This window comes from Lutra lutra, chromosome 11 (genome assembly GCF_902655055.1).
Source record: "Lutra lutra chromosome 11, mLutLut1.2, whole genome shotgun sequence".
NCBI lineage: Eukaryota > Metazoa > Chordata > Mammalia > Carnivora > Mustelidae > Lutra > Lutra lutra.
This window is the reverse complement of record NC_062288.1, coordinates 92,360,784-92,374,267: the sequence shown is the minus strand read 5'-3', so window position 1 is coordinate 92,374,267 and position 13,484 is coordinate 92,360,784. Positions and strand designations below refer to the sequence as shown.

General features: G+C 42.3%; 1 protein-coding gene across 2 annotated transcripts in view; it reads left to right on the top strand.

Moving 5' to 3' along the window:
- Positions 1 to 8,626, top strand: part of PTN (pleiotrophin) — a 102,317-nt gene extending 93,691 nt beyond the window's left edge. The window contains exon 5 of one of the 2 annotated variants that reach the window (XM_047695940.1): positions 7,989 to 8,626. In XM_047695940.1, coding sequence (XP_047551896.1) covers positions 7,989 to 8,041 — 53 coding nt within the window. In that variant the 3' untranslated portion in view covers positions 8,042 to 8,626. Of the gene's footprint in view, positions 1 to 7,985 lie in introns of both variants that reach the window. The other variant, XM_047695939.1, reaches the window with a different exon arrangement.
- Positions 8,627 to 13,484: the final 4,858 nt, after the last annotated feature.

Genomic DNA, 13,484 nt, shown 5'->3' with positions numbered 1-13,484 from the left:
GGAGGCTGAGCTGTCTAGTACCTGGTCGGATTCTAGGCAGATCACTGAGTTGCGTAACTCGGGATTTAAAAGCCTTATTACCAGTTCTAAGGAAGAGCTAGGTGACATGAGGGATTAGGTATTTTCAGGTAAGCAGGTGGCTAATTCTGAAGCACAAGCAAGTTCCTTTAAATAGGTCCATGAAACAGTAAAAGAATGGTGGTGGTTTCCAGCCTTTTGGACATATCTACATTGTAACTATATGCTGACAGTGATATGATCCTTTCCCTTCACTCAGTTCTAATGTTTTTTTATTGGGGTGCCTGGGTGGCTCAGTGGGTTAAAGCCTCTGCCTTCAGCTCAGGTCATGATCTCAGGGTCCTGGGATCGAGCCCCGCATCGGGCTATCTGCTCAGCAGGGAGCCTGCTTCCCTCTCTCTCTGCCTGCCTCTCTGCCTACTTGTGATCTTTCTCTCTCTGTCAAATAAATAAAATTTTTTAAAAAATAATAATAAATAAAGGTTTTATTTATTTGAGAGAGACAGAGAGCAGGAATGGGCAGGAGAGGGAGAAGTAGGCTCTGATGCAGGGCTTGATCCCAGGACCCTGGGCCAAAGGCAGACGCTTAACTGACTGAGCTGCCCAGGTGCCCCGTTCTCATGATTTATTGAATGAGTCTCCAAAGGCTAGTTCCCATGGCTCTGGCATGGCTCCCGCTGGCCTTGCCTTCCTGCTCTCTGAATCTAGCATGTCCATTTCTGACTGTCCATAGCCTCCTCCTATATGAATTCTACCTGTAAGAAGGTGCAAATCTCTTTTTTCTATTCCAATAAGTAGTTCCTGCCACTGGTTTAGTGACCCAAAGCTACTTCATTGAAGTCAATAGCAAACAGAGTTGAACTCATGGTAGTTAAAATCCAGGCTCCACTCAACCATTTCATCCCTCAGTTCCTTTTCATGCTTTCTGGGGGCACAGGCAGGCCCTCTGAAAAAAAGCAAATGAAACCAAGACGTTTTGCTAAGAAAATGAGATAAGCTTATTCCAGAATTCTCAATTCTTCTACTCTTGACATAATATCTCCCTGGAGTTCTCTGAAAACCTTTACATTGTTATCTTTCTTCCAAGATCCACTCCCCCAACTTTCTCTCCAATTTCCTGAATTCTGAAAATGGGAACGGGTGTTTACTTGTACCAACTGCATGGCAGTCCTGTTCCTAAAAGGACCTGTGATGGATGAAAAAGAGATGATGCACGCTATTGATTACTGGCCTTTTGAGAACAAGTTTGCTGTGATGGGGTCCGACAGAAGTCACTGCCTGGAATGTCAATGATTACTGACTTTCCAGAAAGAAATTTGTCAGTGCATATCTAGAGCTTTCCTAAGGCCCTACCCTTTGGTCCAGCAGATCCTCTTCCAGTAATCTACAACACTTTACAATATTGTGATTTGTACAGAATGTGCATTGCATCCCTATTTGTGGTAATAAAAAGTGAGAACAAGCTAACTGACCAACAAAAGAGGGAAGGTTACAAAACATATGGAATGGGATGCCATAAAGGAATCCTCTGTGGGCATGCCTCAAAGTAGATGCAGTGATATGGAAATAAGTTTTAGTATAAAATACTTTATCAACTGTCAATATATTCCTACTAAAAGTATATGTTACATATAGTCATTGAAAGAATACAAATAGAGGGGCGCCTGGGTGGCTCAGTGGGTTAAGCCTCTGCCTTCAGCTCAGGTCATGATCTCAGGGTCCTGGGATCAAGCCCCGCGTCGGGCTCTCTGCTCAGCGGGGAGTCTGCTTCCTCCTATCTCTCTCTTCTTGCCTCTCTGCCTACTTGTGATCTCTGTCTGTCAAATAAATAAATAAAAATCTTAAAAAAAAAAAATACAAACAGAACCCACGGTGGAAAGTGTTCTGTCTGTATTTTGAAAATATGGGTGATTTCTGTTAACATATATCTGTTTCTTTACTTTCTATTTCTAAGCTCGTATTACTTTTAAAACCAGCAAAGTAATATTTTTAAGAAGAATAAAATAACAGAGCGAGGAGAAACTCCTTCTTACCTTGAGGCTGAATTTCCTGTAGACATTCTTTTTCTCCCTAGTAACTAATTCTTCCCGAGGATACTGTATCTTTTACAGCATAGGCATCAATGATGCCATGAGAAACTAGGAAGAAGAGAAATAGACATTGAGGTCATCAAAACAGCTGCTGCATACCCATGATTCCAATTAAAAACACATACTTTTAGAGTACTTTACGATTTTTGAAGACTCTCACAGCAAGCACTCTTGAAATCTTATAAACTCTACAAAAGCAGAATTTTGTCTTGTTTGCCATCATCTCCCAGCATCTAGAACGGTGCCGGGTACACAGTGGATATAGGGTAATATTTGCTAAATGAAGAAATGAATGTTTCTTGAACAGTGGTGGTCAAATAGGATATTAGAGGTTGTAAGCTCATGATGTCCCTCATTCATGATGTCCCTCTCCAGAGGACAGACTAGGTGTTCTTATTCTCAGTTTATAGGAAACAGATGTAAAATAATCAATTTGCCCAACATCACAGAGCTGGTAAAAGGAAGGATCCGGATTAGAATAATTCTTTGAGGATTTGGTTCTTAGTATGATTCGAGCAGAATTTCATGGTTTCCTCATTGCCCTACTAAACAAAGGCCCTGGTGCCACTTACTTCTTAAAGATTTTGTTTTCTAATCAGAATTTTTTAAATGTATAGGTTCCGAATTTACTGTAGCATGACTCTCATTAATCCCTATATTAAATTACTATGTTAAATTTTAAATTAAAAATTCTCATGATGCATAGCAAGAGCTATGCATCATGAGAATTTTCCTTGGCCAAATTTTGATTTTTCTAAATAGAATACTTTCAGGGTGGCGCTCCAGGTGACTCATAGCCATGTGAGCAACCCGAATCCTTTCTGGAGTGTTCCTCCTTAAGGAAAGTCTTAGGACTTTCTGAACACTTTCAAATATATCTTGAACAAAGCAACCTGTTTCTTTCTGAGCAACATGAAATACACACATATCAGGAGAAAAGAAGGACTGCTATCCTCCATCACCTCAAAAAAGTGGCCAAAAAAGAATGAAAGTCTTTATAAACCTAGGAAAGGAAAACACACCAAGGGCACCCCTGTGAGTGTTCATGCAGTGAGGTCCCAGGAGGGATCATCCAAGGGAACAGAACAAGCCACTTTTCAGGCAGGTGCCCTTTGAGCGCACATGTCCACAGTGGCTCACTTCCTATTGGCATCCCTTTGAGTTTCACAGCCTCAGCCCCTGTGGGGAAGAGTGACATGGATCCTGGGGTGTTATTTCATGTGCGGCATGTGTGTCCTTCCTTCCGTTGTCTTGGCTCTTTTCACTGGGAACTACGGTGTCCGGCTGTTTGACATCAGGATACCGATCACAGCGGCTCTTAAAACCTTTCAGAGTAGCCGCTGTGTGACTCTGTCACAAAACACTTGCTTACACTGGTATAGCCCTGCTCCAAGCCTATTCGTGACCCTCATGCTCACAGCAGATTTCTCTCCCTGTAACCTTGATGGGCTGCTAAGATGGGACAGAACTCTCTCACAGAGTTAATTCAGTCTTCTGTTTTAAAGACAAGAGCTTTAAAGGGTTGAGAAACCTGGATAGCGTTCATGGATGTACGTTTGTAATGTTCTTCTTCATCATCAAATAGCTTTAAGGAGATACTGAAATACTGCAAGATTTTGACTGCACTCCTTACTTTCCTCGAGAAATACGAATGAATTGACTGTCATTCGTATTTCTCGAGGAAAGTAAGGAGTGCAGTCAAAATCTTGCAGTGTTCATTTCTTCACTTTTAGGCAACAAATACTTCATGAGCACCTATCATGTGCCAGGCACTAAGACACCGATGTAAATGATAGATACGGTCTTCTGCCCTCACAGGAAGAGGGAAACGTAGATTAATTAGGTATGAAATTAGAATTGAACAATGAATTTTCTAAGAGCAGTAAGAGGCACATGGAAGTGTCTGACTGTGGGTGGAACCTGCTTAGTTTGGGGGTTCTGGGCAGGTTTCCTTAAGGAACTGAAGTCGAAACGAAGGTCTCAAGGATGAGCCGATGTTGGCTAAGCGAGGCTGAGGGGGTAGGAGGAAGAGCGGGAGAAGAGAATGCCGTGCATAATGGGCATTCTTTATGGGCATTCTTTATCTGGGCATTCCTTTGACACCCTGAGACAATTTTTGACACAATTCAGTCATTTGGCTGAGGTGAAAATAAGCAAAGAAACCTCAAGGAAGCACCGTCAGGAAGAGGAAGCCATGGTGAGCCAGTGAGGCAGGAGTTCTTGTCATGGGAGAGATTTATGTACCTCATCGAGGAGCTGCCAGTCAGCTGTCACGCACTAGGCCCTGTGCTGGCGGCTCGGGAAGGAACAGTGGGGCGGGATTCTGCCCTCACATAGCTTACGCTTAGGGGCAACTACAGTATGAACAGTCAGTGCTCTGAGAGAAGAGATACAGAGAGAAGGCTTCTAACGCAGACCAAGCAGAGAACCAACTAGAAGTTGGTGTCAACACTGGTACCTCAAGGATGGGAGATTGGGATGGGATGGGCATTAACCAGACGGAGGTGGTGGGGGGACTGGGGGGAGTGCAGACCTGACGGAATGAAAAGGAGCTTTGAAGGCCAAAGACTAGGGGAGAAAAAGAATGATGTGCTCCAGGAACTGAAATAGGCAGAAGGGTAGAGACTCAAGCCAAGGGAGGGGATCTGAGTGACGGCTAAGAGACGAGTGCAGAACAAGACCAACTGCATTTACTAGAGATGGATGAGCAACAGAAGCTATGGGAGGAGGTCAGAGAATGGCTGCTCATTTGATTCTACAGCCAGATCGAGGTGGACCTTGAAGAATGACTAACACTCTTTTGGACTCCATTTCTTCAGCACCTAATAGGGCAGATGGACTAGGTTCTTTGCAGATTGTAGATTTGATGATACTATTTAAAAACCCTCATGTAGAGGGGCACCTGGGTGCCTCAGTCATTAAGCCTCTGCCTTCAGCTCAGGTCGTGATCCCAGGGTCCTGGGACTGAGTCCCGCATTGGGCTCCCTGCTCAGCCAGGAGCCTGCTTCTCCCTCTACCTCTGCTTCTCCCCTGCTTGTGCTCTCTCCCTCTCTCAAATAAATACGTAAATAAAATATTAAAAAAACACCCTCATGTAGAGTGGGTAAAGCCTGAGAGGCTGTTCCTGAGTTTTTGAGGCCACGGAGACAAGTAGTGACAACATTCGTATAGTCTGCCTGTAAAATGTACGTAAGTCACCAAAAAAAAAAAAAAAAATGCTTTTGTTTGGAAGCAATATTACCAACCTAAGTTTCTTCCTTACTCTCAGAATTTGAATACTTTTTTATGTGAGAAACCAAACTGACCTCATGCAAATAGAATTTAATCCTTCCCACTACTTTCTACTTAGACTTGAACCCAGAGTGGTCTTAAGGTCTCCAGTGTGTCAAAGGAATGCCCAGATGACTGGCCAGCAGTGTCAAAAGGAAAACTTTCTGATTGGCATTGTACAGATTAAATGGGCAATTGGTTGATTTCTTGGTATTTAGCAAGTTGTTAATTAGTGAATTTAAACTATGGGCATTCCCCAGTAGGGGATCTGGAGAATTTGAGATCAGAGAGACTAGAATTATACTCCAGCTGACATCCCAGATTATTCTCTGAGGATACCTTTCTAATAAACAGCTGTGGTTTAAAATGTCAACCAAAGACTGGGAATTATTAAATGTTAAGACACTGACTATTCAAAAATAAAACGGAAAACAGAATTTGACTTTATAGGTATCTTTGAACTTGGAAGTTCTGGTCATCTTGCCTTTCATGGGTCCAAAGGAGGGGACGTTTATAAAGACAAGCAAAAACAGAGTGAAAGTTTAAGTCTCTTCAGTTTAGGTGGAACGGGAAGGACGGGCATGAACAAAATGAAAGCTTGCGAACAGCAATTTAGCAGGACGTTAGCAACTCCTGGAGTAATTGTGTGTGATGCCCTCTTGAAGCTTGAGTAAGGAGCGTAGGACAATTACTTTGTATGGAAATATTACTTCACCTAGTAAATAATGGGCTTTCAATCTTATCAGAAGAAATGAGGAGGATTAGGGGGAAAAAAGGGTTCAGGCTGTGCCTAGGTATAAGTTTGGGTTTTACAATGTATGTGTTTGGCATTACGTTCCCTAGGTCCCTCTTGGACACAGGCCCTGTGATCCGGTGAACAGGGCCTGCTTGCCATGATTATTGTCCCAGTACTCTTCTATCACTCAGCACATTCAGGTACCTGCTCAGTCAGTGTGTCTTGGGGATGATGAAGAATAGTAATAATGTGGCCTCTTAGTAAGAAAAATTAGTAAGAAATGGCCTCTTGTTCTTAGCAGGTTTCATTAGGGTGATAATAGACTAACCTTTATTGAGAACAGGCTGTTAAACCATGTTCTGTTCTCAGGGAATTTTCTACAACTCATTTAATGAGGATATTGACCCTATAAAGTGGTACGATTCGTATGCCCATTCACAGGTGAGAGATCTGAGACAAATAACACGACTGGCTTTCGGGAAGCCTCAGCTTGGCTTAGTGGTGGAGCCAGGAATCACATGCCAGCAGTCCAACTCCAGAGCCTGTACCTGACCCCTCTGTTTCTACCACTACTGTGGGCCAGACAGGGGAAGGATCTTAAAAACAGACAGGGGGAAGGATCTTAAAAACATTTAGCAATAGCCTTTCACTTGCTAGCCTAGCGATTCTGACTGTTCTCATCTTTGGAGCCCACGCTGACAAGCCTTGTTCACACTGCATTCTCTTTGGCCTAGGAAAAGGGAGACAGCATGATGATTGAATGGAAAAGGACAGGATGTTTTCATTTAAATCCTCATGGTTGGGGTACATGGGTGGCTCAGTGGGTTAAAGCCTCTGCCTTCAGCTCAGGTCATGATCTCAGGGTCCTGGGATCGAGCCCCGCATCGGGCTCTCTGCTCAGCGGGGAGCCTGCTTTGCCCTCTCTCTCTGTCTGCTTCTCTGCCTACTTGAGATCTCTCTGTGTGTCAAATAAATAAAATCTTAAAAAAAAAAATGCTCATGGTTCTACTTACCCAGTTTAGCTCAAGTTGGGACATTCCATTTGCTTCATCCAAGGCGAGAAAACTATAGAGTCAAAGCTCCATGTGGTTCAGAGCTGGTCCTTCAGATACGGATTGCTGGCGAATATATAAGCAAAGAGCAAACCAGGAGAAAAGGCACTTTGAAATTGGCAGGAAAAGTGCTTATTAACAGCCCCATGGGAAGGGCATATGGGGAGTGAGGGGGCTAAGCAGAGCTTTTATACCTCTCCACTGAGCAGTGAGTGTCCTGGTGTGTTCTCTCAGAGGTCTGCCCTGTTTTTCTTTTCTAAGTAGGACCCTCAGACAGTATTTTAAATACCAAATGGGAGCAACCAATAAGATGACAGGCATCTACAGGTGTCCGCATGAAGGAAGGCTGTATCCCTCCTGCCTGCACTAGGCACTCCTGGTGCACTCTCCTGGCAAAAGCAAGTTCACACACACATGCGCCTTGTCCCTCCATCTAATCATTTCATTCCCGGATGATGACAGTTGGCCCATGAAAAATGAGGGGTGGAACTGCTTGGGTCCACTTAGATGTGAATTTTTTTTTTTTAATAAATACAGTATTATATCAATAGCATTTTTTTCTCTAGCTCCCTTTATTGTAAGAATACGGTATATAATGTATACACAAAATGTATTAATGAACTATGTATGTTATTAGTAAGGGTTCCAAGCAATAGTAAGCTATTAATAGTTAAGTTTGAGGGGATAAGAAGTTACATGCAGATTTTCAACCGCATGGAGCATTGAAAATCCCAAGCATTGTTCTAGGGTTGACTGTCAAAGAAAAGTACCCCCATTGTTTACTAACGTGATGATTTTTTTTCCTCTTTTTCATCACAGCAGAATCTAAGAAGAAGAAAAAGGAAGGCAAGAAACAGGAGAAGATGCTGGACTAATGGGTGCTGCCTTCTGTGGAATACGAAAAGGACGTCAGCAAACAGGATCAGTTAACTATTGCATTTATACCTATGTAGGCTTTTTATTCAACAGTTATCTATAGCTTAAGTACACGATAGGCAAAAACAAAAAACAGAAAAATTTTGTAGTAGTGTTTTTTTTTTTAAATGTATACCATAGGACCACTAGGGGCTTATAATAAAGGACTATAATCCTATTTAGAAAGTTGACTTATAGTACATGATACATGGTAGAAAACTGAGGTAAGTTTTTTTGGAGTTATGTGGTATTTTACATTTAAATTTTTTTTTTTACTTTTTTTCTTTTGCCAGCAATTAAGTGTTATGACCATGTAAACTACTTTTCTTGTTAATTTTTTCACCTAGACTTTTTTTTCCCAATTGAGAAAAACATACATACTAAACAAAACAGCAATAAACTATAATCATCCTATCTGAGGAAAATATCTTGTTTTCTGCCAACGGATTAAAAAAAAAAAAAACTTTGGTTAGCAAAATGCGGGGAGGGGGCACAGGAAGCCCTAATTCAATGTTGCTTTTTTTCTTTTTTTTTTTTTTTTTTAAGAAAAGCATTAAAAGAAATTCACTTTGGCAGGAACATTTGTTTTCTTGATGAAATTATTTTTCCTTCTGAGGAAAAAAAAGACTAGGAAAATAAATCAAGGTGATGCTGAAAAAAGGTGCTTTTGTGTGCAGTGATTTGCTATTGCAACCCTCTTCCATGGTCTCCTACACTCCCCCCTTAACCTGCTATCAGACAAACTAACTCTTGGGCACAAATGTTATAGAAGGTTTAGGTATACACAGCATAGATGTAAATGTGCATCTCTATTTTTTTTTAATTTTTTTTTCAAAGATTTTATTTATTTGACAGAGAGAGATCACAAGTAAGCAGAGAGGCAGGCAGAGAGGGGGAAGCAGGCTCCCTGCTGAGCAGAGAGCCCGATGTGGGGCTTGATCCCAGGACCCTGAGATCATGACCTGAGCTGAAGGCAGAGGCTTAACCCACTGAGCCACCCAGGCGCCCCTATATATATTTTTTTTAATATTTTATTTATTTGACAGAAATCACAACTAGGCAGAGAGGCAGGCTCCCTGTGGAGCAGAGAGCCCAATGCGGGGCTCGATCCCAGGACCCTGAGATCATGACCTGAGCCGGAGGCAGAGGCTTAGCCCACTGAGCCACCCAGGTGCCCCATACATCTCTTTTTTTTTTTTCAAAGATTTTATTTATTTGACAGAGATCACAAGTAGGCAGAGAGGCAGACAGATAGAGAGGTGGAAGCAGGCTCCCTGCAGAGCAGAGAGCCCGATGTGGAGCTCGATCCCAGGACACTGGGACCATGACCTGAGCCGAAGGCAGAGGCTTTAACCCACTGAGCCACCCAGGTGCCCCACATCTCTGTATTTTTAACTATAAATATTTAGTGTTATAGAATCGAACAAAAGTCCCAAAATAACCCAGAGTTTAATGGACCAGGAAAACACTCTTCCTGATTTGGATTATGCAAGCTCAGATTTATCCAATATAAGAACAGAGTAACACATGCAAAATAGTAGTTTGTACTTGGCTTCTGTAGGCTAACAATTCCGACTCTATTATCTATCACATGTACCAAGATATCTACCGAGGACTGTACAACTCCCTTATCTGCTGGGTTCCAAGTACAGTCTCTAAATAAACAAGTCAATGCTTCCATTAGAGAAATAACACCTCAGAAATCGGCTGAGATTAGCTAGTATTACGCTTGAAAAAGCCACTGCTAATTTTAAAGTGGTAAGACTCAATAAACAAAACACCTATCTACCAAGAGAACTCCAAGTCCACTTTCAGAAATAATGGTTTCAGCATATCTTGGGCGAGCCATAAAATCATTACAAACTGGTCTAATGATACAGCCAAAGAGCCTTCAAAGCTAAACTGCTCTGCAGTTGAGTCAAAGACTCCACTTGAGCTAGAAATGTTGAAGGGGGTCCTTGCTCCCCACTGAGTCAAAACCAACTGCCAGTGAGGAGTAGAAAAACCTAAAACATTTTATGGACTGGTGCTTGATAACAGCAGAGCACCTTGTAAAGAGCAAATGACAGAGACATGAACCGTGAATGCAGTCCTTTTTACCAGAAGACCTTAATAGGAAAAAAGCACTCATGGGGATGGATGGAGGAGAAGAAAGTTTTGAGTAGGGATCTTTATAGCAAGTCCCATAAGGATAGAGATGGTGGAAGAGTCTGCAGCGAATTTTGTTAGCCTCTCAGCTAATACTGCTCCTCCATCATTCTTTAGCCAAAATAGCAACTCATGAATCAGTAATGAGCTAAGGTAAACTAGAACAAAATCTCCCCAAAGAAAAGCAGCTCCGTAAATGATCGTGGCATCCCCTCCACTCACAGGGCATGGAGGATGATTCCTAACAAACCATAAGATAACCCTCTGAGGGGCACCTGGGTGGCTCAGTGGGTTAAAGCCTCTGCCTTCAGCTCAGGTCATGATCTCAGGGTCCTGGGATCGAGCCCCGCATTGGGCTCTCTGCTCCACAGGGAGCCTGCTTCCTCCGCTCTCTCTCTCTCTCTCTCTCTCTCTCTGCCTGCCTCTCTGCCTACTTGTGATCTCTATCAAATGAATAAATAAAATCTTTAAAAAAAAAAAAATAACCCTCTGATTCTCTGTTAAAGCAAGGGCAAGGGTTGGAATGTTCATTGCTGTTGCATAGGCTATGAAATTAAACTTTCCCTAAGTCTTGAGAATTATTCTACCCCAGCTCCAGCTTAAAATATCTTGCTGAAGTACTGAAAACATAAATACAAAAGGACAAGCTCCAAAAAAAAAAAAAAAAAAAAAGATTCTCACAAATAGGAGAAAACAGACCATCATTAGTCATTTCAGAGAGTACACTAGCAAACTCTTCTTCCCAAATGTTCTGAATTTTATGGACTTTACCTTAAAGTTTATTTAGCCTTGAGGTAGGAAAGGGAAATATAAAGAAATCAGCTATGATCAAAAAAGAGGCTTGGAAAGTTGGCAGAGTAGGAGGACCCTGAGTGCATCTCATTCTACATTTACAACTAGTTATCACTCATATCCAAGAACAGGAATTGGAGAGCGAACCAAGGACTGGCAGAACAAACCCCACAACTAAATGTAGAGAAGCTGCCGCATTGGAGAGGTTAGAAATCGGAGAGGTTAGTAAGGGCTGAAATGGTAGTTGGAAGTTGACCAGAGGAGAGAAGAAGCTGTAGGGCTCCATGGACACAGAGAGGGGAAAACCCAAAGATGCCCGCACAGGGAAAATGAATCCCTGTAATATCTGGCCTTGAATCCAAGAAGGGCTGAATTCTGTGAGTCTGTATAACCAGTGGGACTTGGGGCCTGGAGCTTTAAAAGTCAGCTGACTGAGCAGTGAGCGAGCCAGGATAGCCAGTGGTAGCTGGGTCTCTACCCCTAAAGAGACAATAGCCCAGGGAAAGTCAACATAGAAGCCACAGTTTGCACAACAGCAGGGAGATCTGTTTATGGTGATTTCAGAGAGAGTTGGGGGAACTTCTCTGGGAACAAAGGAGCCGGAGGCATACACAGAGCCACCTGAGGGAGGTGGCACTGCACAGACACTTGCCACTTACCCTGCTAGCAATATGCTCTGCCCATGAGTTCTCCTGAGGACTCACCCACTCCAGACATGCTGGCCTGGGCCCTGGGCTCAGTACCAATTTGGTTAATGCTGTGCAGGCCCCACCCAACTGCAATGCACACAGACACCGCCTGTCCCGGCCACCAACACCATGACCATGCATCATGCTCCCAGCAGCCACCGGGCTGCATGGGATACAAAGTAGGACCAGCAGCTCAATGCTGCCCTGCCCCTGAGTCCTCCTGTGGTCATGCCTCCTGAGACCCTGCATGCTTGGTTCTCACTAACATCACAGAGAGTAAGAACTGGCCACAATAGGCAGAAAATCCATGCAGACAGCTGGGCTGAAAGGTAAAGGGACTCAGACACAAGAGCAGGACACTAGCAACACACATAGGAGACTCCCCTGAAGTGCTGGGTTCTGGTGAACAGGAGACAGTGCACTGCAGGGCCCTACAGGACCTCTTCTTCCTAAAGCCACTACTCGCAAGAGCAGAAGACCTAGTTGACTGACCTTAACAGACAGGAAAAGCAGACACAGAGAGGTAGACAAAATGAAGAGACAAGAGAGGTATGTCCCAAATGAAAGAATAGGACAAAATCAGAGCAAAAGATCTATGTGAAACGGAAACAATATGCCTGAGACAGAATTTGAAGTAATAATCAAGATATTCACTGTGCTTGGGAAACCATGGAGGACATCAATGAGACCCCTGACAAAGAGATTAAAAAATAACACATCAGAGATAAGGAACTTAATACATGAAATTAAAATGCTATAGATGGAATAAGTAGTAGACTACAAGAAGCAAAGGAAGAGATCAGTGACCTGAGGATAGAGGAATGGAAAGCTATCAAGCTAAACAGGTGACAAACAAATCCTGCATAATGGGACTAGACTTAGAGACCTCAGCAGATAACATTCAAGTTAGAGGGATGCCGGAAGCGTGAGAAAGGGGGAGAGAAAATGTATTTGAAGAAATAATAGCTGAAAACTTTCCAAATCTGGGATTGAAAACAGAGATCCTGATTCAGGAGGCAAAGAGATTCCCCCAACAGATTCAACCCAAGGCAATCCACACCTAGACATGTAGTAATTAAAATGGCAAAAAAAAAAAAAAAAAAAAATGATAGAGAATGAATTTTAACGTTTCCAAGAGAAAAGAAGGCAGATACAAAGGAAATCCCATAAGGCTATTTGTTGATTTTTCAGCCGAAACTTCACAAGCCAGAGGAAAGTGACATGATGCATTCAATGCTGAAAAGGAAAAATATGCAGCCAAGAATACTTTCTTCAGCAAGGCTATTATTTAGAATAAAAAGAGAGAGAAAGCATTTGCAGACAAAAGTTAAACTTCATGACCATTAAACCACTCCTCTAAGAAATGTTAAGGGGTACTCTGAGTAAGAAAAAAAAACAACAACAACTGAGTGAAAGTAAGAAAAATAGAAGCATGAAAGCAAAAAAAAATTTTTTTAAGTATATCTGTAAAAATCAGTCAAGAGAAGCACAAAATAAAAGGATATAAACTATTATACAAAATATCTGAAACGGGGAAGGGTGAGGAATAAAGAATAAGTTCAAAATTAAGTGACCATCAGCTTAATAGAGACTACTACATGCAGAAGATATTATATATAAGCCAAATGGTAACCACAAATCGAAAAACAGGGATATGCAAAAAATAAAGACTGAGGAATCCAAGTATATCCCAGCAAACCGTGAAAGAGAGAAAGAGAAAGATCAGAGAAAAACCATGAGAACAAGAAGTAACAAAATGGCAATAAATATATAT